The sequence below is a fragment of the Zeugodacus cucurbitae genome, chromosome 2 (genome assembly GCF_028554725.1).
Source record: "Zeugodacus cucurbitae isolate PBARC_wt_2022May chromosome 2, idZeuCucr1.2, whole genome shotgun sequence".
Classification (NCBI taxonomy): Eukaryota; Metazoa; Arthropoda; class Insecta; order Diptera; family Tephritidae; genus Zeugodacus; species Zeugodacus cucurbitae.
The window spans coordinates 46,973,708-46,998,683 of NC_071667.1; the positions used below are offsets into that span (position 1 = coordinate 46,973,708).

The 24,976-nt window shown below is 35.9% G+C and overlaps 2 protein-coding genes across 3 annotated transcripts in view; one reads left to right on the forward strand and one right to left on the reverse strand.

Annotated features, from left to right (window-relative positions):
• Positions 1-24,976, reverse strand: part of LOC105212430 (dopamine receptor 1) — a 102,686-nt gene that overhangs the window by 24,705 nt on the left and 53,005 nt on the right. Inside the window, exon 4 of the mRNA XM_054233984.1 lies at positions 16,148-16,277. Coding sequence (XP_054089959.1) covers positions 16,148-16,277 — 130 coding nt within the window. The remainder of the gene's footprint in view (positions 1-16,147; positions 16,278-24,976) is intronic.
• Positions 3,921-6,019, forward strand: LOC105212346 (uncharacterized). 2 transcript variants are annotated; one of them, XM_054233990.1, is made up of 4 exons: positions 3,921-4,562; positions 4,606-4,789; positions 5,060-5,377; positions 5,469-6,019. In XM_054233990.1, exons 1-4 carry the CDS (start codon positions 4,192-4,194, stop codon positions 5,880-5,882), a joined length of 1,287 nt encoding a protein of 428 aa, XP_054089965.1. In that variant the 5' UTR covers positions 3,921-4,191; the 3' UTR covers positions 5,883-6,019. The 2 variants fall into 2 exon arrangements, with proteins under 2 accessions (XP_054089965.1, XP_011182551.2); XM_011184249.3 differs by having other exon boundaries at positions 3,938-4,562; positions 4,621-4,789.

A 24,976-nucleotide genomic window follows, 5' to 3' on the forward strand; every position in this document is an offset into this window, starting at 1 on the left:
TACTGAGGGGATATAAATCAATTACATGGTTTTTTTTTGCACGTAAATTTTCACTTCTTCAAAAATACTTATTTTGACGATGTAACGTACATGAAAGCAGATCTTCCATTTATTAAGAATATTAATTAATAGGGCATGTAAACTGTCTGCATTAATTAACATAAAATGTAATATACACCACCTTTTTGTTAAAACGTAGATCTATTTTAGACTTCATTAAATGATTTCATTACTGACATGCTACTGTCACTTTTAAGAAATGCATCAATGAAATATGTTCACCTTAAACATGCATACGTAGTTTTTACCTTTCACTGGAAGTTTTCATGCAGTTCGAATAATTCACAGAAAACTGAGCTTGCATTCAGAGCAAGTTATCGAATTGCATTCGTCTTAATTTCATTCATGAGTAACCGCATGCACATTTCGATTGAATGTTGCATTTTGTTTATCGCTAAATGCTTAAATGGAACCAACACTTGATGACTAAAGGAGTAATCTTCCGTTTGTAAACAACTAGAAGAGACAACTTCGTTAAAAACAGTAATACAGGTATTTGTTCTAGAATTAGAATCATTCTCAGAAAAAACTATCACAAAAATACACTGTGTTACCACTAACTAAATGTAATTACACTCATATAGGCTATATGATAAATAGGAGCCATCTTTAACATCAGGATCAGGATTCTCATCAAGTATTAAATTGTAACTTGTACTGGCCAAAAAAGTATTAATTATTACATGTACAAGATTATGCTTGAATTTAAATTGTGGAGAGAGCAAGTGATTCCCACATGATATGATATCGCAAACCAATAAAGCTATATAAATCAAACTTTCTGCTGTCGTTTTCTTTAGCCACTTAATACAGTCCAAAAATGAAAGAAATCGGATAATAACCACGCCCACCTCCCATACAAAGGTTATGTTGAAAACTAAAAGTGTGTTAACTCACTAACGAAACACGTCAGAAACACAAAATTTTACAGAATAAATACCAGAAAGAAGCTGCACTAAGATTTTTTTATAAAATGGAAAATGGGAGTGGCATCTCCCACTTGTGGGTCAAAAACCCTTTTGACACGTGTGGAAAATGGATGAAATCGGTTCACAACTACAACTTCCCATATAACTCAATTTTGAATTCCATCTGATTCCTTCACTTAATAAGATATACATTAGGAACCAAAGAACACAGAGAAATAAAAATCTACATTAATATTGTATATGATCCGCACCACTTGTGAAAAAATTGTCGAAATCGGACTATAACTTTTTAATGCCCCGGATATCGAATTTGAAGAACTCAGTGCCTTATGGTAATTTCTCACCGAAAATATCGGTAAATCTCTCAGATATCTTAATTTAATTCAGAGGGAATTTTGTTCTGCTAATAGTGTGTCTCTGTATCAGAAATGGTTAAAATCAGGTCATAACTTTCCCTAGCTCTCATATACGTAATTATAGGATTTTCAAATTGGGTCAAATTGTGTGTTATCTTTATAAAAATATATCAATAAATTGCGAGAGTATAAAATGTTCGGTTGCACCCGAGCCTAGCCTTTCCTTACTTGTTTTAATATAAAACCATCTCAACCACCAACCAAATTTGCTTGGGCAGAATTGTGTATTAGAAAGTATCATTTCACCCACGAAGATTTACTGGTTTACTTTAATTTAAAGTGTGTCATATAAATGAATATCGATATAAATGTCGACTTTAAGCTAGAAAACAGTACACCGAATATTCGTAGTAAACAGTTTACAAATTATTCCTACAAAACGTTGCAGTTTAAACTCTTAGTTGATAAATCTACTGATTATTCGCTCTGAAAATTTACAAGAAATATGAATAACCGAATAACGGCATGTCGCACCAATAAAATGGGCCAAAAGGAATAAACAAAAACCGGCATTATTTGCAAATTATTTATAACAGCACATTTACTAACGATGGACGTGATATGAACTGTGGAAATAGTTGCTTGGATTCACACGCCACCATGCCCCTTGTTACTAGTAAAAAAAATCGTATCGGGAACACAAGGTTCAAAAACTTACCTAGGTTCGATTTAATAACTGGAGAAATATTAAGCAAATATTAAGCCTATTCCTAAATAGGCACAATCCAATAATCGATCGAAAACACCTTTATAGCACCAGCACATTAGCATTGGCTTTGGTAACCACTATTCAAGAATTGATTAGGTAACATTGTCTAGATGATCTACCAATTAATATTCTATGTAAAGAATTCATATCGTTTTAGGGTCGAGCGATCGTAGAGGAAAATAAAATATCGAAAAATCTTCCGACGGATCACGGATTTCGACTTTGATTATGTGTCAGTTGTAGGCAAATCAATAACAATTAAGTAAACTTGAATTATATATGTACATTCATAGATGGAAACATCGAATGCTTGCAAAAATCAAAATTTCGATGAAAAATTAACGCAATTTATGTTATAGCAAACAAATAATTAAGTTCAGCAATGTTTGAATTTCGTTTTTTGTTATTTATGTTATATATTCAATGGAATGCTTTGTCAGTTATTACAGAATTACACGCATAACTGTGCTATTTGAACATGTACACACTGATTGGCTTTGATTATACTATTTGACCAATATTGGTTGTTGCTGTAGTAATTTGCAAATGCCAACATATGTGCATTCGCAATGAAACTATTTTTATTGGCCAAACAGCGCTGAAACGCCAGCAATGTCTAATGAATTTTGCTCGTTTGGCAGACAAATAGCCGGGAGCATATTGTTTGCATAAATTTTGGCCAAACATATCGTGCGCATCAGTAATAGAAATCATAGACATTCATATATAAGGGTGGGCGTGGCAGTATGTGCTCACCGTTATATTACATGCACAAATAGCTATTAGGCATTCAGCCTGTCATGACAGTGCTTGCAAGCTGTCATACATTACATAGCTATCAGTTATTTTATTTTCTGCTGTTTATCTTTGCTAGTCTTCACTGCCACTGATAGTAAATTGTTATTATTAATACTTGTTCCCCGCAAACCAATTTTGTGAAAATTTTTATGGTTTCACATTAAATAATTACATTTACGAAATATATGAAAATATATCAGTGATCTCACACAAAGTTTGTAATAACGATTTATTCTATTTGGCCTCATCACTATAAATTAAACCAATACCACTAAAACTTAACATCTCAAGGGTCAAGGTGTTGTCTACAACCAGTATCAAACAGCCAGAAACACTAAACTTTACAAAAAATATGACGAACAAAAGCCAAAAGCGATAAAAAATGGAAAATGGGCGTGGCGTCGTCCATTTAATTGTGAAATATTCTAAACTATAGAATACTAAGAACTTCTCGTCTAATTGATCTATGATATTGTGAACACTACGGTTTGGGTATTGAGTGGATTTTTACATAAATTCCGCATAGTTCACTCAGTTAGAAATCTACATTTCCAAATAACAGATAATTTAAGTTGTATAATGAAAATTATAAGAGAAAAATAAATACTTTCGATGATTTAATTGCGAATAAACGCTGTAACATGTACTTATCAAAGTCCCACTATTTAGTATAATAAGCTGTAACGCTTGTAAAATCGCAGTTAAATAATGCGACTAGGGAAGAGCAAAGTCAACAAAAATCAAAATTGCAAAGACTTGATAAGATCAGTCATTGTTTGCCGTTAACTTAGCTGTTTTTATTGACAGTGCTCAATTAACTAATTGTTAGCCACAACAATTTGAAAAGTCGTGAAGTGTCAGGTGATCGTTATCTCATAATCTATAAATGTTTGTTTAGATTAGAAGTGGTGCATTTTGTATTGCTCCTCGAACGCTCCGTCGCTAATCGAGACGCAAAGTATTCGCACTAGTTAGCTAGATAAGCTAATTACAAGTTATTGGTAGAGTGAATCGAGTACGTACATAAGTAAATTATGTGGAATAGTTTTGATATACACCAAACAAGAGGCTGGGAAGTTTTTTCTCTCGAAATTCTATGTGCGGATTGGCGCGTCTATTAAAGCGCAACATTTGGCGGAGAATGTTTCAGTTTAGTGAAATTCGCGGAACGTATCGGTTTGCGTGGTTGATTAGGAGCTAAAAGATAGTGAGAATAGAAAAATAAAACAATCAAAAAAATATATTAGTTAAATTATTAATCAATATAGAATTCATAATAATGGTTATTAAAAACCCAAACGATATTTTTGTGCCCGATTATTTGAATGAGGAGTTTTTCGCGACCGCACTCGAGGAAGGTTTGCGTGAAATTCAGGTGACGGTGAAGGAAGTGACCTTCGAATGGGGCAGCAGCCCTGGTGATAATTATTGCTCACGTATCTATCGCATCTTAGTCGCCTATGAGCGTCTAGTTACAGACGATGAGCCGCCAGTGCAAGAGCAACGGTCGCTTATCATCAAATCCGTACTGTCCTCGGAAGGCACACAGTTCCTTGAAGATTCTGGTGCTTTTCTGAAAGAGAAATTGACCTTCTTGGATGTATTGCCACGGCTGCAAATACTTATTGATGGTCCGAAGTTCAGTGCCACGTAAGTATGCAGTGGTGTTTTCAAATGTATTATAATTTTTTAGTTTTTTTCTGCTTAGCTGTTTTTATACCATAAAAGAACCAGCACGTTTACTCGTGCTCACCGACTTGAAGAGTGATGGTTTTTCAATTGTATCGCGCCAAAAGAAACTCGATTGGGCACACTGTGAATTGCTGCTGCAACAAACGGGACGCTTGCATGCGACGTCAATGGTTTTGGCCAAGCGAGTAAGTATAATTAAACTGTAACTATCTTTATCGACTATACCACATTTTGTAAAGTTTTGAAGCTTTTCTCGGCTTAACCCCTGATGGAAAGACGAATCTGCACATTTGTGAAAATAAAAATGATTAATTTTGAGAACAAACTAATTTCATTACCAATAATTTAAAAATAATTAAGTGCACTTTATTACTTAAACATTGAATTTTAATTGAATTTTTTATAGATCTTTATGAATACAGTACAAATTCTTTTCAAATAAATACTATTTTTAGGATCCTGAAATTACTAAGCGCTTTGTGAACGGTTTGCTGTGCAACGAGACTATCATAAAAAGCGATACCTTTAAAATAATGTTCGGCGAAAGCCTCAAGCAACTGGCCAACAATGCAGCGGAGTGGCCTGGTTTTGAAAAGATCGCACAAAAATTGCAGCACTTCTATGATAATTTCAAGCCCATATGCGCACACTTGGGTGATCGTCGTGCGAGCGATCGTATCGTTGTAATGAATCATGGAGATCTCTGGTTAGGAAATACCATGTTCGCCTATGATGACCCCAAACAACCCGACAAGCCTACGCGCGCTATTTTCGTAAGTATAAGTATTACATATATAAATTTAAGGTTTTCCGCATGTCAAAATTATTAATAATTCAAACATTTTTTTTTTCATCATTCTTCAGATGGACTTCCAATTTAATTTCTACAGTAGCCCTGGCTGCGATCTCAACTTCTTTCTCAACACAAGTGTTCGTCTGCATTTGCTGCAACAACGACGCGACGATCTAATATATGTGTATTATAAAACATTCAGGGAGACGCTGGAGTTCTTACATTATGAAAATATACCGACTTTGGATGATCTCAAGTACGAGTTGCGCTCTCGTGAACTTTATGGTCTCTTCGCATTGTTCGGGTTTCTACCGCTGGTAACTATGCCAAAGGAGTTATCCGACGATAGCAATATCGACAACCTGGTGCATGAGGAATTCGCCCGTTTAAAGTATAAGAAAGTATTTGCAGAAGCCGCCTTGCAGGCTGAGCTAAAGTATGGACTGAAACGCTTGGATGATTTGGGTGTGTTGGACGAGTTTTAGTTTCGAACAAACCATACGCTGTGTACTACGAGCATGTGAATATGTATACTAACATAGGTTTTAAGAAAATTCAAATGAAAATCTTATGATACCAACAAAGAAAAATTAATATTTAATAAAAATATATACAAATTGTAGATTTTTATTCAAAAGGAGAGGAAACTTGGATACCGGTTATCTGGATGGAGTATCACAGTAGAGAGAAGCTTTAAGGGTTAACAACTTTTCAGAAAGTGTTCATTTGTTATTATGTATTTTTACATTCTGTAAATTTAGTCTCGAATGGCTAAAGATTATTACAAAACTCCATAGGATACAATGTATGTTAAATCAATTTATATGAATAATGTACCCATGCATAAGTATATACTTCCTCGTTACTAAGGACAATCACCGAATCTCATCTTAATTGTGTTTGCAACTTTAGAAATTATATTTGCTATTGAGGTACGCGGTCTCAATCTTGAAAGGATACTTTGGTGGCTTTTTTGCCATTTTATTTTTTAAAACGGCTCCCAAATTAACTGAAATCACTATCATTTTCCACCTTCAAAATATTCAACAATTAATATCGTTCTGCTAAATGCCAGTATTACAAATTCACATCTATGTACAGAATTCCATTGCATCCATTTTGATTCTCGTAGGAAAAACTCTTTGATCATACACTACTTTGTGGGCACTTTTGTTCTTTTTGCTTGCTCTTTTGCGTGTTCTAATGAATCCAGGTGAAGACATTATATAAAACCAAAGAAACTCTTTAATTTATTTCAGTCATTTTTACGTCTTTATCTGAATTTGCTGAGTGGGCTTAAATGAATACCTCTCCACTCACGTAAAGACAACTTTTGTAGATTTTCTCGATTGTGTGTGAGCTTTGCGTCTCCACTTGCGTTTATCAAAATCGTGTAGGCGGTACGCTCGATTGACCGCTGATTGTTGCCAGACCGTTTGCATCACTAGCCGGCAAAAGAGCCAAGAAGCCAAGCAAACAAAGGCCCAGCAAGTAAATAATCAAACTGGAACAAAAGACGACTGAGGTGTATGTCTACATATACAAGAGCAAGAGCAGTAGCAAATGCAATGGATACACACTTCTGTAGGCATGCCGCATACTGAGCTTCAAATATGCAATATTCCCCTATTTTCTTCCATCCTTTGTAAGGTGCCGTGGATAAGAGCAAAGAATAACAACTTGGAGCAAACATCAACACTTGAAGCGTGTGCGAAAATCATCGAGTTCATGCAGATTTAGCTGTATATACGCACATAAATACATACGAACTCGCATTTATACGCAACAAATTCGCTGTATGTCGGATTAACTGTGCGTGCGATAAGACGAAGAAATGCCACCAAAGGAAGGTGAAAGGAAATTGAAAGAAAATTGAAACAATAAATGTTTGTCTAAGTTTGTACGTTTGTACAGTTATAACACAGGTACTCATATAATATAACCAACGTGTGTAAGTATGTGTCAAAGTTAGATGGCTAACTGTTGTTAGGGGGGAAATGTAGGCGCGGTTTAGCATACTTTGCCGAACTTTGATGGTTACACGTGCAGACTTCTAATGGAGATTGTGAAAATTGTTTACAAACCACAAGCAAACACCCAACAATACGAATTAGAGAAACGTAATAAGTCTAACAGTAAAAAAATTAATTTGAATTATTAGCCTGTGAAATACCGTAAAATCTTGCTTTGTAGTAATATGCACGTACATTTTGGATTCTGATGAGTGAGAGTCGCTGTATATATTATATGAACCGGTAATATTAACCTAGATCTAGATAGTACAAATGGGTTGAGTAAAAATAGAGAAGTCAGATTCTAGACTAGATCGTTTTGAATTGCTGAATTGCCCAGTTTTTTTGCCTAAGGAAGAACAGGGGATAGGAATCGGTTACAAGCACTTTTTCAACGACTGTTCCAATTTCATCGGAAAATAATAAGGCACGCGAGTTTTGAAATAAACTATTGTCAGAGCTTGGATACCTAATTATGCTAGGCAATTTCAATTATTGGGAAACACGATTCTATGGAATTATTTCATAAACATTTATAAAATTGCAGTTCCATTAGCCCCTGTTTCTCGTGGTTAATAACATCTGTTTTCAGCAGTTCAGCGAATTGCATTAGTTTGTCGCCTAGGTTGTTCGCCATCTTCTTCTTTTAGCTGTCGAAATACTCCAAAACACCAGTATATAACTTTATATTATGCTTCCATACGTTTAGTTAAAGCAAACAGTACGTTATCAATAACGGCAAGAAAGTCTTGGTCATATGACTGCAGCGAACCACTAGTTGCTTGTAAACGTTCTAGAACTCTGTTCCATGTGATTGTCATAACTTTATAACCTATTCATCGTTGAAACTAGTCCCAAACTTGCTTTAAATTAACCCACGCGTACCATATGGTAACACAAAATTTATCCCTATATTTTCATAAATAACTTGAAAATTACACTACAAAACTACAAACTACGCTGGTTTTTTGCATTTTCCGGAAAAGTTATATAATAACAAGTAAGGAAGGGCTAAGTTCGGGTGTAACCGAACATTTTATACTTTCGCAATTTATTTATTTAACTTTATATATATTATATAATACACAATTTGACCCACATATTCGTCATATATATTGTATAAAGTCCATTGAAAGTTGGAAACCATAATATTAGGTTAGAAGCACCGAGGTCCTCGTGTTCGGTATATGGGGCCTTAAAAACCTATGGTCCGATTTCGGCGATTTTTAGAATGTGGCTGCCACACTATTAACATAGTATTTGTTCAAAGTTCTGCACCGATATCTTCACTAGTGCTTACTTTATATATTGTAAAATAAACGATTCAGATTGTTTTCAAAGTTCTGGTATATAGGAAGTAGGCGTGGTTGTAAAGCGATTTGGCCTATTTTCACAACATATAATTGGGATGTAAGGAAACTATTACAAACTAAGTTTCATTGAAATCGGTCGAGTAGTTCCTGAGATATGGTTTTTGGCCCATAAGTGGGCGAAGCCACGCCCATTTTCCATTTTGTAAAAAAATCTGGGTGCAGCTTTCATCTGCCATTTCTTATGTGAAATTTAGTGTTTCTGACGTTTTTCGTTAGTGAACGTTTCGCAGTGGTCCGATTTTGCTCATTTCCGAAAGCAACCTTCCTATGGTGCCAAGTTTCATCAAGATATCTTAATTTTTACTCAAGTTATCGCTTGCACGGACGGACAGACAGACATTCGGATTTGAACTCCACTCTTCACCCTGATCACTTTGGTATATATAACCCTATATCTAACTCGTTTAGTTTTGGGTGTTACAAACAACCGTTATGTGAACAAAACTATAATACTCTCTTTAGCAACATTTGTTGCGAGAGTATAAAAAAGGGTAAGGAAGGGCTAAGTTCGGGTGTAACCGAACATTTTATACTCTCGCAATTTATATAACTTGATTAATAATATATAATACACAATTTGACCCACATATTCGTCATATATCTATACTAATATTATAAAGAGGAAATGCTTGTTTTTTTGTTTGTTTGTGTCGAATAGGCTTCGAAACTACTGAACCGATTTGAAAAATTCTTTCACCGTTGGAAAGCTATACTATCCCTGAGTGACATAGGTTATATTTAGTTAAAAAAAATAGGGTTCCTTACCAAAACTCCGATAATGTAAAAAAAAAATACCAAAAAACTTTCTTTAATCGCGAACGCTCCGAAAACGATTGAAGATATAACAAAGTGATGTACTACAATTTTGTAGAACTTATCATTATCTACAAAAAACGTCGCATCGTACCTCTAACTATTATAGTTTTGTCTCAATAAGCGATTTTATATAAAAAAAATTAATTAATATACCACTACTTGAAAAGGCTCTTTATTTATACCTTTGTATTAATCCTTATCGAAATAAATGATTTATTATTTAAGATCGCTTCAAAACCTTTATATAACTTTTTGAATTATTAGATTCTGACATACCATTCAAAAGATATCACGAGTTAAAAATTTTGAAATTTTTGAATGGTCCTGTGCGGAATTAAAAGTAATTGTCGCTTGATAATAATATAATATAAAAATGAATTGCTGTTCGTTTGTGCCGCAAAAAAACGAGAACCGCCAAACCAATCTGGCTAATTTTAGTCTTGAAATATTCGTGGAAGGCCAGAAAAAGATTAGAAAGTGAGTAAATATGAAAAAATTTCGAGGAAGATACTAATAAGAGAATTTTATTCGAAAGAAAAATATAAAAGAGAAAACAAAAAATTATAATTTGAAGGTTGTCATTGTTGCTTTGTTAAAATATTTTTGTTAATGTGTCGATAGCCCAAAACAATTTGTAACAAATAAGGAAAGGCTAAGTTCGGGTCCAACCGAACATTTTATACTCTCACAATTTATTGATGTAATTTTATTAAGATAACACACAATTTTACCTATATATTCGACATAAAGTCCAATAGAAAATCATCATATATAGTATATGAGGGCTGATGTAATTCCAGAACCAATTTCACTCATTTTCACCACCAAGGTTAACGGGAATAGGGGCGACTTGGCACCTGTTAGTAGCACATTCGTCCTTGAAATTACTCCTAAATTGCAAATGAACGAAATACCAGTCAACAAAATCGTCAAAAATAGCGCTTTAACGAAATTTTTCCAAATGTTCAAGAAGTCGTTGGAGGTACTGCACAGGACTTTAAAAGATCTTGATTGTCGATGAACGTTTTTGGTGGAGCCAGGATTCTGTTAGTAGGTGATTTACGCCAGACTCTTCCAATTATTCCTGGATCAACTGTTACTGACGGGCTAATCGCATGCCTAAAATCATTTAATTTGTGGTGACACTAAAGAATCGCCAATTAACAACTAACATATGAGTGTTTTTGCAACAATACCAAATTGCGATTGTAGAAATAACGGGTGATTTTTTTGAGGTTAGGATTTTCATGCATTAGTATTTGACAGATCACGTGGGATTTCAGACATGGTGTCAAAGAGAAAGATGCTCAGTATGCTTTGACATTTCATCATGAATAGACTTACTAACGAGCAACGCTTGCAAATCATTGAATTTTATTACCAAAATCAGTGTTCGGTTCGAAATGTGTTTCGCGCTTTACGTCCGATTTATGGTCTACATAATCGACCAAGTGAGCAAACAATTAATGCGATTGTGACCAAGTTTCGCACTCAGTTTACTTTATTGGACATTAAACCAACCACACGAATGCGTACAGTGCGTACAGAAGAGAATATTGCGTCTATTTCTGAGAGTGTGGCTGAAGACCGTGAAATGTCGATTCGTCGCCGTTCGCAGCAATTGGGTTTGTGTTATTCGACCACATGGAAGATTTTACGCAAAGATCTTGGTGTAAAACCGTATAAAATACAGCTCGTGCAAGAACTGAAGCCGAACGATCTGCCACAACGTCGAATTTTCAGTGAATGGGCCCTAGAAAAGTTGGCAGAAAATCCGCTTTTTTATCGACAAATTTTGTTCAGCGATGAGGCTCATTTCTGGTTGAATGGCTACGTAAATAAGCAAAATTGCCGCATTTGGGGTGAAGAGCAACCAGAAGCCGTTCAAGAACTGCCCATGCATCCCGAAAAATGCACTGTTTGGTGTGGTTTGTACGCTGGTGGAATCATTGGACCGTATTTTTTCAAAGATGCTGTTGGACGCAACGTTACGGTGAATGGCGATCGCTATCGTTCGATGCTAACAAACTTTTTGTTGCCAAAAATGGAAGAACTGAACTTGGTTGACATGTGGTTTCAACAAGATGGCGCTACATGCCACACAGCTCGCGATTCTATGGCCATTTTGAGGGAAAACTTCGGAGAACAATTCATCTCAAGAAATGGACCCGTAAGTTGGCCACCAAGATCATGCGATTTAACGCCTTTAGACTATTTTTTGTGGGGCTACGTCAAGTCTAAAGTCTACAGAAATAAGCCAGCAACTATTCCAGCTTTGGAAGACAACATTTCCGAAGAAATTCGGGCTATTCCGGCCGAAATGCTCGAAAAAGTTGCCCAAAATTGGACTTTCCGAATGGACCACCTAAGACGCAGCCGCGGTCAACATTTAAATGAAATTATCTTCAAAAAGTAAATGTCATGAACCAATCTAACGTTTCAAATAAAGAACCGATGAGATTTTGCGTTTTTTTTTTTTAAAAAGTTATCAAGCTCTTAAAAAATCACCCTTTAGTTGGCAGTTGACACCTCGATGGATTAATAGCATTTCCAACAGATTTCTTTCCCTTCATTGACTCGAAAGGGAAGTTTTCCTGACATGAAACCTCAATATGATAACCATAAATGACTGATTGAATGACCTATATTGGTGGTAAAAAAAAAATATCGATGATCTTAATGCGACACTTTAGAATTTCGGTCCAAGAGAGTTGACACAGCTACTAACCAGGATGACGTAGTCAATTATCCCAAACTATTTAAAATTGTCTGTACTTTGCAATTAAAAGTAGTGTGAGTTGTAATCATGCTGCGTAACATAAATCAACCTCGAGTAATCAATATCGTCGCCGAGGCCAAGATTGGACCAACTTAATTTAATGTATTATACCTTAGCCACAAAAACGTGTGGCCGGGTCTGCTAGTATTGTATAAAGTCCATTGAAAGTTGGAAACCCTAATATTAGGTTAGAAGCACCGAGGTCCTCATATTCGATATATGGGGCCTTGAAAACCTATGGTCCGATTTCGGTGATTTTTAGAATGGGCCTGCCACACTATAAACGTAGTATTTATGCAAAGTTCTGCACCAATATCTTCACTAGTACTTACTTTATATATTGTAATGTAAACGACTTCAAAGTTCTGGTATATAGGAAGTAGGCGAGCTTGTGAAGCGATTTGGCCTATTTTCACAACATATCATTGGAATGTAAGGAAACTATTACAAACCAAGTTTCATTGAAATCGGTCAAGTATTTCCTGAGATATGGTTTTTGACCCATGAGTGGGCGATGCCACGCTCATTTTCCATTTTGTAAAAAAAATCTGAAAGGACTACAGAAAGTTTGGTTTATATAGCTTTATTGATTTGCGAGATAAATACAAAAAACCTATTTGAGGGCGGGGCCACGCCCACTTATCCAAAAAAATTATATCCAAATGTGCCCCTCCCTAATGCGATCATGTGTTCAAAATTTTATTTTAATAACTTTATTAATGGCTTAGTTATGACACTGAATAGGTTTTCGGTTTCCGCCATTTTGTGGGCGTGTCAGCGGACCGATTTTGAAAGCAACCTCCTCAGGGTGCTAAGGAATATGTGTTCCAAGTTTTATTAAGATATCTTAATTTTTACTCAAGTTATCGCTTGCACGGACAGACGGACAGACACACAGACGGACAGACGAACAGACGGACGGACAGACATCCGGATTTCAAATCCACTCGTCATCCTGATCATTTATATATATATAACCCCATATCTAACTCTTTTATTTCTTGGTGACACAAACAACCGTTATGTGAACAAAACTATGATACTCTGTGCAACATATTGCGAGAGTATAATAACGAATCGTAAAACAAACTTCATTTTCGAGCTCAGCCGGTCAAAATACATATGTGTACTTAATTTCAGGAAAATCTGAAATGGAAAAGTTCTGGGCAGTACTAGGTTAATAGTGATAAAACCATTGTACCATCAGATCGGGATGAACATATATTGTCCGATAACCTTATCAAAGTAGAAATGTTTGAAGTCTTTCAATGCGTTCGTAGGAAGACCCCATCAATAGGTAGGAACCGGAAAAAAGTGTAGATGTTTTCGAAGAAGAGTAATGCTTTTGTACAGCAATCTACAGCTCAAGCAAAATAATTAATGTGCAAGACAGAGAATATATTTTGCGTACTAATTTATTGTCTTGATTCGTGCTTGTATTTCCCAATCACGCTTGATATTTTTACGGTCGAACAGGTGTTAGACCGCTAATCCGGCACTGCAGACCTTGAATTTTTGAATTGTTCTGTTATGTATTTTTCTTTTTTTAGCAAATAATTTAATAAAATAATTTATTATATTGCAATTCTCGGATATTAAACTAATCTTTATTGAAAAACCTACATCTAAGTGAGTACTCGAATTATCGAAAAATTCCATATAACGAACCGGTCTGACAATTAATTTCGGAATACTACTGTATATACAAATACTAAAACTAAGTTTAGTGCTGGGTAATTCTGCATCTACGTTTGAACTTCCAAAATGTATACAATAGTTATTATGCAATGTGTCTGGGCAAAAGGCGGCTGCTACATCCAACAAGGTAAAAGTTGACCAAGTCGGTAAACGTGTTCCAAACTCTCAGAGGACCAAGATAAGCATCAAGGGGTATTTCGTTGACACAAAGGATAACTGCAATACCTTTGCACCTTTGCCTTTTAAGCCTTGTAGGCTGAGTGGCATGGGATTATGTATATATGTATGTCGATGTGTCAAAATACAGTTGCTAACACACTTACTCAGCAGTTCGAGTTAAAAGCAACGGTACATGTTTTTATTCTGATTTCGCACAAATCTGTTCAGTTTTAGACAAAGTTAAACACTTTCGCCCCTAAATTCGCTTGAATTTCAGATGAGTTTGAGAAGTGGTCCATTTTCATATCACACACATCTGCCTTTTGGTGCTGATGCGTGTGTGAAGATTATTTATATGAACTCGAAACCAAATGCAATCGCCATAATTTAGCCGAAAATCGTTGGGTTTGGATTGCGTGCAGCAGTTGTAAATAGTAGATAATTATTTGATAAATATATGGCTCATATTAGGTGTACGAATCGGATCAGTTTTGTGCTCAAACACCTACTGCTTAAGTGATTAAGTATTTGAGCACATGAGTGGTGTGTAATTAATCGAGTGAGTGCAGTGATTAGGAATAATTCTTTTGTTACTGGTTTTAATGCCTTTCCTCGTAAATATTTATGTTTTTGAATTTTGGGTCAAATTGTGAACGGGTTTAAAATATCGTCAAAGAGTTAGTAGAACTACTTGCAATACATAAGTTTATCATATATTTACGACTTCTTACGATCCACCTTAGACCAGAAGGATCTGTCGGAAGCTTAAAGCATTGGTTGATGCGAAGTTTCCGACAGTAAACTCCCCCACGTACTTTTACCGCCAGCATCGACCCATACGTGAAGAAACTCACCGCGCCTCTCCTTCAGCGACTAAGGTTAAATAAAATATTAGATTTGCGAACTCATTTACTAAAGCGGCTTATGAGTCTCTGCACTCTATCACTATGCATAGATGAACAGCAAAGGGTGTCGCAAGTGAGCATCAGACGAAGAGGAGCAATGTAAAGTGGTTGAACTTTTACCAAATGCATAAAACTGCACCTTCAACTATGCAACCATACATACGTACATACATACATATATCATTTGAGCCTTTGAGGCATTTTGCTGTTTACAAACATAGCTAAGCTCGCTTATTTATAGTTAGACAAGATTGCTTTGTTGCTACAACTTCCTTGCTCCTCGCGCCTCGGCTCACATACCTTCACTTGTGAAAATCAATAACCGAAAGCTAAAAATAGAACAGGATTGTCATACATGAATGCTTGATGCCCTTTTACCCTCCCTACCTTTTCCACCTCCACTATTTTCAGCATCAGTTCAGTGTCATCATTCGCGTCATCGTATGCTGATGCTGTTGTATCCATACTACAATATCTGTGCCTAGAAGAGTATCGGACGTTTATGGTGCGGGTTCTACTGTCAATTATTCAATAAATTTTTCGCTGTGTTAATATACTACATACATGTGTATGTGTATGAGTGCGTGTGATGGTATGTGCTTGCTTTCATTTGTGTCACATCGATTGCCTTCGAAGCTTCGCTGTGCCCCATTGCTCCGCTCGTTTTTGATCCAATAATACATTGCTCCTGTTATTGCCACTCTGTATCGTACATCCGTTCACAAACACACATGCATACAATAACAGTTGCACCTCAACCAACACGTACAAAAGCATCTCATACAGTAGCAATGGCGTCCTTATGGTCGGGCCAGCTTAGTTGGTAGCCATTTCAACTGGAAATCCAGTTTTGTAATTTTTAACACTTTCGTTGTTGTTGCAGTGTGCTGTTTGTTTTGTTGTTGTACTTACTTAAGCTGTTAAAGGTCTTTTTGATGGCATACATTGGTCATGTATAAATTATATACATTCTACACCACTTTGTGTGTCACACCGCCGGCCACTTACCTGAGTGGATCCTTTATGTGTATATAACGGTCCATTGAGATGGCGCATAAATTTAAAATGGACGCCGTCGAGCACATAACATCGAAGGCGACCCAAGTATCACAAAATTGCGCGCCGAAAATCCAATAACCTGCAAAGCCAAAAGAGTGGAAATTTTATTATTCACATTTTGTGTTGGCAGCAGTTTCACATTTAATTAATTTGTTTACGAGTAGATATATATATTTAAATACCACGTGTCATTAAAATATTCAGAATACTTTGAATGTGGCTCATATTTCGTAATGCTCAATTAACATTTTATTACACTTGTTGAAATAGTTTACAATTGTTTCTAGTATTTCTTTCACCATTTTAATTTATCTTTTATTGTTAGAGTAAACGATTTTAGTTAATGGTACTTTACAGAAATAATGTAATCCCTCCCCCTTTTACAAAATCTCATAATTCCATCTTCATTAACGACATGATGCTAAATAAGTTGATATCTATTCATCTGTCCGTAAAATAAATTTCGGGATACCTTAATAGTGTAGCATATGGCATAATCAGATCATCCAGTATGCGAAACAAATACAATAATACATATGTTACTAATTGAGCTGAGGTCACTTATCTTCTTTACCCACCATAGCGTTAAAATCGACAAGTATCATTTTTGATATCGTTGAAGTCGTGTTGAAGAACGTTGCTTTGATGCGGATTATGGTTAGAAGTTCATCCACCGGAGTGAATGCCAGGACTCGACGACTGAATCCCTCTCACACCATTAATCTCACACCAAATTGCGGTGGGTCCCAAACCCTACGCACAACCGCATAAGCTTGCTTCGCCTTCTCACTTTAGCTCGCTTTCGAACGTATGTCTATTGGCTATCCAGAGGATACTTGGTCTAAAGACGGAAATCGTGAACTGCTTGAGCTACATGTAAAATAATCGTTCCTGGCAACTCCCAAGTGAACGGTAGTCAGGAATTCCTTGACTGGAATAAATTTTCGCCACCAAACTACTTTTCATCCAAAATTGTACGCCTATTTAATTTTGTCGAGGTCTCGCATCTTAACAGATATATACAGTTTCAAAACCATAAGATTAGGTACATGGGACCTGAGGGAAGTTATGACCCGATTTCATCCATTTTTAGCACATTATTAGAAGAAAAAGATTCTCCCTGAGTTTCTTTAAAACATATGAGTGTTTTACCAATATTCTCGAAAGTTGTATCCAATTTCGACAATTTTTAAGTGAGTGATGCCATACCTCAAATGATGTGCTTGTGTAAAGTTTTGATCCGGATTGAATTAAAAATTGAGTTATATGAGAAGATTTCACCGATTTGACTTATTTTCTATCGGTAATATCAGGGTGTCAAGTAAATATTATGTATCAAATTTTAGTGAAACCGGTCGAGAAATCTTGAGGACAGACATCCGGATTTTAATCATTTTGATATATATATATATATATAACCCTACATCCAACTCTTTTAGTTACAATTCCGGCCTTTTTTAACACATCTCGTAATATACGAAATATAATGTTTTCAGACCATACAGTGCTACAGTGCTTTCGGTCAGCAATACGGTGAAATTAAAATTGGTGGCAAATGGAAAATTTATAGTTTCCAGAAATCATTAATTTGATCGGTTTTATTAATCGCTGGCTCTATGATTTGACCCTTTTTTAAAAGTCGAAGTTACCTTAAATTCAACACTTAATGTTGTAATGAAACCTTTCATCTTCGAACCAGCCAAGCCGAATATTTAGCCCAAATATTTAGGTCATGAGCCTAACATGATTATCGTAAAGCCGATTTTTTTCGTTTCATCCAACTTTCCACGAGTACGTGCATATATACATATATGAAGCTCTTCTTTAGCACCCTGTCATCGCAAATATGCTTTACACGATATCCTCATTAGTGCCGGTATTAATTTTTATCCTTAAATCCTTCAAATGAGTTTCACTTAAAAAGGCGACGACGAAACAGTGCGAAGTGGAGAAAATGTAAACACAAGCACAAAGTTTTTTTTAAATAAGTTAATAAAGGTGCTCAAAACGGAAATAAATTAACCAATAAAGGCCCAGGCAAACAACGCTGTTACATTATTAACAATACATGTGTGTCTGTGTGTGTGTGTGTGTGTGTGGTCGCACCGCACACATATGTAATTAAGTGCGCTAATTTGAATGACAAAGCACTTATTCTCACCACAGACGGGCAGCAAGTAAATAAGGATATTTGCAATTCATTGGCGGTGAAGAAGAGAAAAGCTGATAAAGCCTTGTTGATGTTACACAAAAGCAAAAAATAAGCGAGAAAAGAAAAGCAAAAAAAATCAATGGAACTGTCCAGCTCGAGTTGTCGCATAGAGCTTCTATTTATACTGACATAATCGAATTTCGATCCTCTATCGTGCACTTGTGCCGGTAATAGAAAGAATAATGAAAAGAATGAAGAAATGAACATGCATGCATATAGAAATTCTTTAGTGGTAAATGTAATAAATGACTTCCTTACATGATGATGACAAAATAAGCTGGCTTGTGAAAATAAACAGGAGTTTAAGTCCTTGCGCAGGTAATCGAAAGGTGAAAGTAAACACACATATATGCTTGCTTGTGTGCCTCTGTATTTGCACGAGGGCTCATTGCGGCGCTGAGAGTAAATAGCTCTGGCTCTGGCCAACAACTTGAAACGCTATTCAATATATACAAATAAATATATTTACTTATGCACACCTAGTGTTATGTGTATGTGGTTCTTATTATATTTGCATACGTTTCGCAATAATATCGTCGACAAACTGTGAGTGAAGTAGGGACAGCATGTAATAGCTCTCTTCGCACGTAGCTGCATGCTCTTTCTCGTATGGGAAAATTTAATATGAAAATGTTTAAAAAGACTTAAATACTTATACGTGTTTGAGTCCTGGCATAAAGCAACATTTGCGTCTGATATATTTCTTGCTGTTGGCATTCGAGCTTAGTAACGGATTGTTTGCACTTCCGTTGCACAACTACCGTATATGATGGTGTTGGTTGGTGTTCATGCGAAGGATGTCGTTCTTGGTGATGTTGGTCAAGATGGTCGAGATGTAAGCACTTTGCGGTTGCATTAGTTGGATATTTACGTTTTTGCTTTTCTTCACTACTTACTACCTGAACAACGATATTCTATGAGAAAGTTTCTTCTTCTAGTATACCAAGTTCCACAACTTATATGCTTGTACATCCATATGGCGCTGAGAAGTTTGCGAAATTTTAGTCGGTTTCTCCGCAAGCATTGGTATGTGGCTTCAATTTTGTCTACTCGTACGAGTGGAACTCATAATGAGTTAAAACTTTTGCGATGAAAGCAATCATGCATATACATATGTATTTCTAGACGATAGAAACTATAAACGGCGATATGTACATGGCAAGTTTAGATTTTGGAGATTGGAATAAAAATATTAATATGAAGGCATTAAGAACTACTAGCGTAATATTGTCCGTCGTTAGAGAGCATCAAAAAAACTCTGTGTAATGTAACAGACTAACATTTCTGTCACTGAAATTTGTACTTGTATTAAATAGCTTTAAAGACGGACAGCTATTTTAAATGCTTTAACAAGAGTTAAGCTTTTTATGTACTGACAAATGTGCCGCTGGAAGTGCTTTTAAGTAATCCAGGTCCACCACCGTCATGTACAAATGCTGGCTGGTAACAGGGCTAGATCAAAAAAAAAAAAAAAAATATTTGCGACGACGAAAGATCGGTCGTGCTGTATAAAGCCTCTATAACTAAAGTTGGGGTAGTATACCCCGGAGCAAAGCTAGTAGCGGTCGACAGGAAGGACATCGCGGCCAAAGGAAAGGGTCTGTATCCCGGCTACACCATCGCAGCCGGGCCAGATAATGCAGCTCATTCGTGCATGCAATCTGCCGACGGAAGTATGGAAATTCGTAAAAGCTTTCCAAGAACCTGTAGAACCTGGCGTAGAACCGGAGAGGACCACGATGCAGATCATGCTGCTTCTTACCGAGGAATCAATCGAACTTCTGACGAAAAGTGGCGGGAAGATTAGTTATATACAATCGGAAAGGAGAAGACAAGTTGATGCCCAATCTCCGAGACTTCATAATCTCCTAATATCCACTTATCCACACTCACCTCCATATAGAAATGACGTAGTACCGTAGGGTAAAAATAAATGCATATTTTATGGTTTTATTGCTTATTACGTTTAAAAATACATAAAAAAAGAGAAAATCATTAAAAAAAAATATTGATTAATTATTTTTCATTCCGTGAAATGTTGCGCCTACGCAACGTTGGGATTACTGAACTTATATTATACAAGCAAGTCATAAAAATACATTTAAAATATTTCACTTACGCTAATAATATAGCGATTAGCGTGAGTGAAATATTTTAAAACAATCAGCATGAAGATGTAAATGACGTTTTTTACACATATAAATTGTTGTACTTCTACACTATCTACATCTTCTTCGACGTTTATTTTCGTGCTCCTCTATGACATGACCAATATTATCGAAGCGAATATTGGAAGGTAATGCGTTTTTGGATGGTCTTTCTAAATTTCTATTTGAATTACCCAAAAAGTGAGAATTATTTGCAAGTTGGGCTACTTCGGTTTTCATCAAACTAACAGCAACGTAAGTTTTAAATTCTAATTGAGTCATAGATCGCTCATTTGCCAAATTGTAAATCTTCCACGATTTTACTAAAACACTATCTATCAAATTGATGAACAGTGGCCACCACCACTTTTTCCCTCTTACTCGAATCCTATAATTGGAAATTCCATTATCATGCAGATCGACGCCTCCCATATTTTTATTATAATCTGCTATAACCTCAGCCCCAGCACATTCACCATTTTTTTTTAGTTTTCTATCGTAACGTTTTGCTGTAACCAATGGTTCGATTTTTGCGTTGTTAGTAGCCACATTCAATACACACACAATAGTACTTCATGTTTTTGGTCAAAGCTGAAATCAAATGACCCTCTTTCTTTTTTCTGAAGAGTTTTCGTATTTGTCATGGTTTTATTCATGTTCTATTTTCTCGAATAGTACCAGTAGCAAAATAGTCTCCTATCAAGTCATCTATGCTATTAGCTCAACGTTCTAGAACCAACTGAATAATAAAAACAAACAGAACTACTCCTTGAATAGCGGGAACCCATTATTGACAATACATTTCTAACACGAATGGCATGCTGAGTATCATAACAACTGACTATTGTTACTCCCAACGTTGCGTATACGCAATGTTTCCTAGAAATGGAAGATAAACAACACGTGTAGGTAGTTTTGTCCACCAAAATGGTTTATATCTCAAATAAGATATTGTTAAAGGTTTGTACAGTGTAAAAAGTAAAGCTTTATTTAAATTAATATTTTTTATGATTGGATGAATATTTCGATCCCGAGATGACTCAATTAGCAGTTTTTGAATGATAAAAATAAAATGCATTTGTATTTGAAAAACCATAAAAAAAATTGTTGTCTATCTGTTAGTTCTTCTTTTTGAGAGTGGCTTAGATTTCATAGATTTATTTCCTTATTTTAGAAATAAAAAAAAACAAATTTAAAATGTTGCGCTTGCGCAACGATGGGTAAAGATGGGTTAAAGCGCCCTAAGGTATACAAGTTCTTTTTCTTTCACTTCTTTATTACTGTAAAGCAGTAACGAGAAACGTGAGAAATTTAAGTTAGAAGAAACGTGTGGAAAGATACTAAGTTACAACGTTAAAATATATATTTGCCTACATAAATAAATATCCAGAAGAGTTTATTTGTGTTTACACAAACCTTTTCACGATTCTGTTGATATTAAACAAAGTTTGCTCTTTTTGTTTTATCTTCTGAACTAAATGTTGCAACTTTGTTAAAACTAAGTTGTTTCTTCTCTCATTATCTTCGTTTACTGGAACTTATAGTACTTATTGGAGTGACTGCTATCGGTCTCAGTGCAAACAAATTTTTGTTTATCTAAGTTTTTGCAGAGTTCCCTTTTCATAAGCAATTGAGGAACGACACGAAAAATGCAGAATACAATTTTCTCAAATCACATTTTGCTCTTGACGATATATGCAAATGAGAAGATTACATAGACTCATATTTATCATATTTTCATATTTTCAAATTCTTCTAGTGCATTTGATTTGGCAGTCAGTTACTGACTCTCTAAGTAATATATTGAACATGATTGCAGCCGATTTCCAGATTCAAGCTGATAAAGCTCCACTCCAAATTCCGGTTCGGATTAACAAAACAAGATTGCATCGATAAATTAAATATGATCATTAAAAGCATTTCTTAAACATGAGTATAATGAAAATACTCCAAAAGCATATATAAGTATATATGGTATCTTATGAGCATATACTATAGGTATCACTTAGTTATATAAATTTAGAGAACTTCGATTCGGATATATGCGGAACGAAGGTTAAAATCATAGGTGTATATGGGAATTGTAGATAAGAAGAAAATAAGTAATAGCAGATATGGTTAAAAGACCACGCGGCACTATAAAAATATAATAAAATGCTATACTGAAGAAAATCGAATCGCAAACCATGAGAAGGGTTCTTCGCAAGGGTGGTTTACATGGAAGAATTGCCCGGAAAAAACAATTTGTTAGTGAGACAAAAAAGTTTAGAATATGCTCACAACTACCAATTAAAAGATTTTGAGTTTTGGAAAAACGTAATATGTGTGGAAAAATCCAAACGCTACGAACAGCAAGTATATTCTATTGGCTACCTTTGCCACTGCACCTAGTTTCTCTGCAATTCCTCCAGAAGCACGTTTTGTAAACTTTTCACAGTTGGACCATTTTGTGTGGCACTCACTGTACATATAATAAATATAATCTCTCAGTTTTCATGGACTTCAAGTATTCGTGAAATACAGGAAGTAATAGTATGTGCGTAGATTATCATTGAGAGTATTCTTAGGCAAAATGTTACTATTCAAAGTGTAATACTAATTGAGTCCCACACACAACATGAGGATTTGATTGTTGTACATCAACGTTACTAATATCAATTCTCCAGCCAACATAATCACAGCAAAGGTCAAAGGCCAATATGATTTACTTGTTGTTGCTTCATTTACGCAATTAAATGCATTTCATAGTTGCAGTTTGTTTGGAAATAAGCATAATGAAATTTTGCTGTGGTTGTTTTCCAGCCAACCCGCTTTTTCTTCCAAACCACGAGGGTACATATTTACACATTTACGTACAGTTATGCGCGCGAGCACGGCTTAGAGGCAACTAGACACTTGCTTATATTAATGTATGTGTTTGTGCATGAAAATGCTTGCCTAAGTTGCCATATTTATTATTTCTCGGCTTTTGTTATTCTCCATTTGTATTTATTGTTGCTTTTGCGATTTTCCGTTGCTGCCTTCCGTTGCTCATTTGCATTGCGCAAATTGCGGAAATTTCCCATGCAAAACATTGCCATCACCGCTGCTGCTGTTGTTGTTGTGACTGTTGTTGCTGTCGCCGTAGTGTGGTGGCCTGCTGATGCTGCTGACATTGATTGCAAGCATACGGGGGACAGAGTACGAGAGGAAAAGTGGCTGAATAAGTGAATTGTGCTTCGGCAAGTCGGCTGTGGATTTGAGTGACTGTGTGGTGGCATGCAACGTGGGCTCATTCAGTCAACGTCAACTGTTTCCCCTTACGCTTTCAGCGCTATGCCACATTATGCGACAGATGCATAAACTGAAATATCGTTATATCAGGATATATATATCTACATATATTGCTATATGTGTTTAAAGTTGGGTGCTCGCGAAAATATGAAACACATGAGCTTTTGCCGGGCTTCTTTAGAAACCTGCGCTTGCCTTCGTACCGCTTTAAGTAACAAATACTTTGCTCCTACTTCACCTATTTTTCCTTCTGGAATAATATTAGGAAAATAGAAGATATTTATTTTATTTCTCATCATTTTTAGTTTCAAAAATAACAAGACGACCTGACAAGTCCTTTCAAATTTATTGGATGTAATAGGTGATTCATGGTCTCAACAAATTTTTGACGCAATATAATTAGTTCACTAAAATACTGAATGGTAGTGAAAGTGCGGCAACCGGAATACATAAGATAAGAACTAACAGCGAATAAGAAAGAACAAAAGTAACAAATCGGCAGGAGCCGTTTGGACTACAAAAATTAGGACCCCACAGACTGCCTAATTACCGTGGGATAAACCTTATCAAAATCGCATAAAAGTTTAAATCGAGTGTATTACGTGAGAGATTAAAGTATACCGTCAACGAACAGATTGGACCTTATCAGTTTGGCTTTAGATTTTGACAATCTACCATGGACCAGATTAACCTTGCATTAAATCTTGGAAAAGACCCGAGAGAGGGTACAATATTATACAAGATTGTACTATTGCTGGTGTATGCAGATGATATTGAGATCATTGGCCTTAACAACGCCGAATGGCTCGGGTGGTGAATATAGACAAGACGAAATATCTCCTGTCATCAAACAAACTGACAGCGCATTAGCGTGAACAATGTCAGCTTTCGAACGCAGAATCACTCTTGGCAACAGGTGCTATTTTGAGGTGAGTAGGCAATGGAAAAGCAAAGTCATCTTTCGACGAAAAAAGTCGAAAAGTCGCTCATTATTCTCGCCATGCCTTATGGAGCAGAGGCGTGGACGATGTCAACAGCCAATAAGACGGCACTTGGAGTTTTCGAGAGAAAGGTTTTGCGGAAAACTTGTGGTTCTTTAAATATTGACAATAGCTAAAACTACAGAAGAGAACATTGGAAACGGCT

Coding starts and splice junctions, on each gene's coding strand:
- LOC105212346 (XM_054233990.1), top strand. CDS start 4,192: ATGGTTATTAAAAACCCAAACGATATTTTTGTGCCCGATTATTTGAAT. Junction 4,563..4,605: donor GGTCCGAAGTTCAGTGCCAC/GTAAGTATGCAG, acceptor ATAATTTTTTAG/TTTTTTTCTGCTTAGCTGTT. Junction 5,378..5,468: donor AGCCTACGCGCGCTATTTTC/GTAAGTATAAGT, acceptor ATCATTCTTCAG/ATGGACTTCCAATTTAATTT.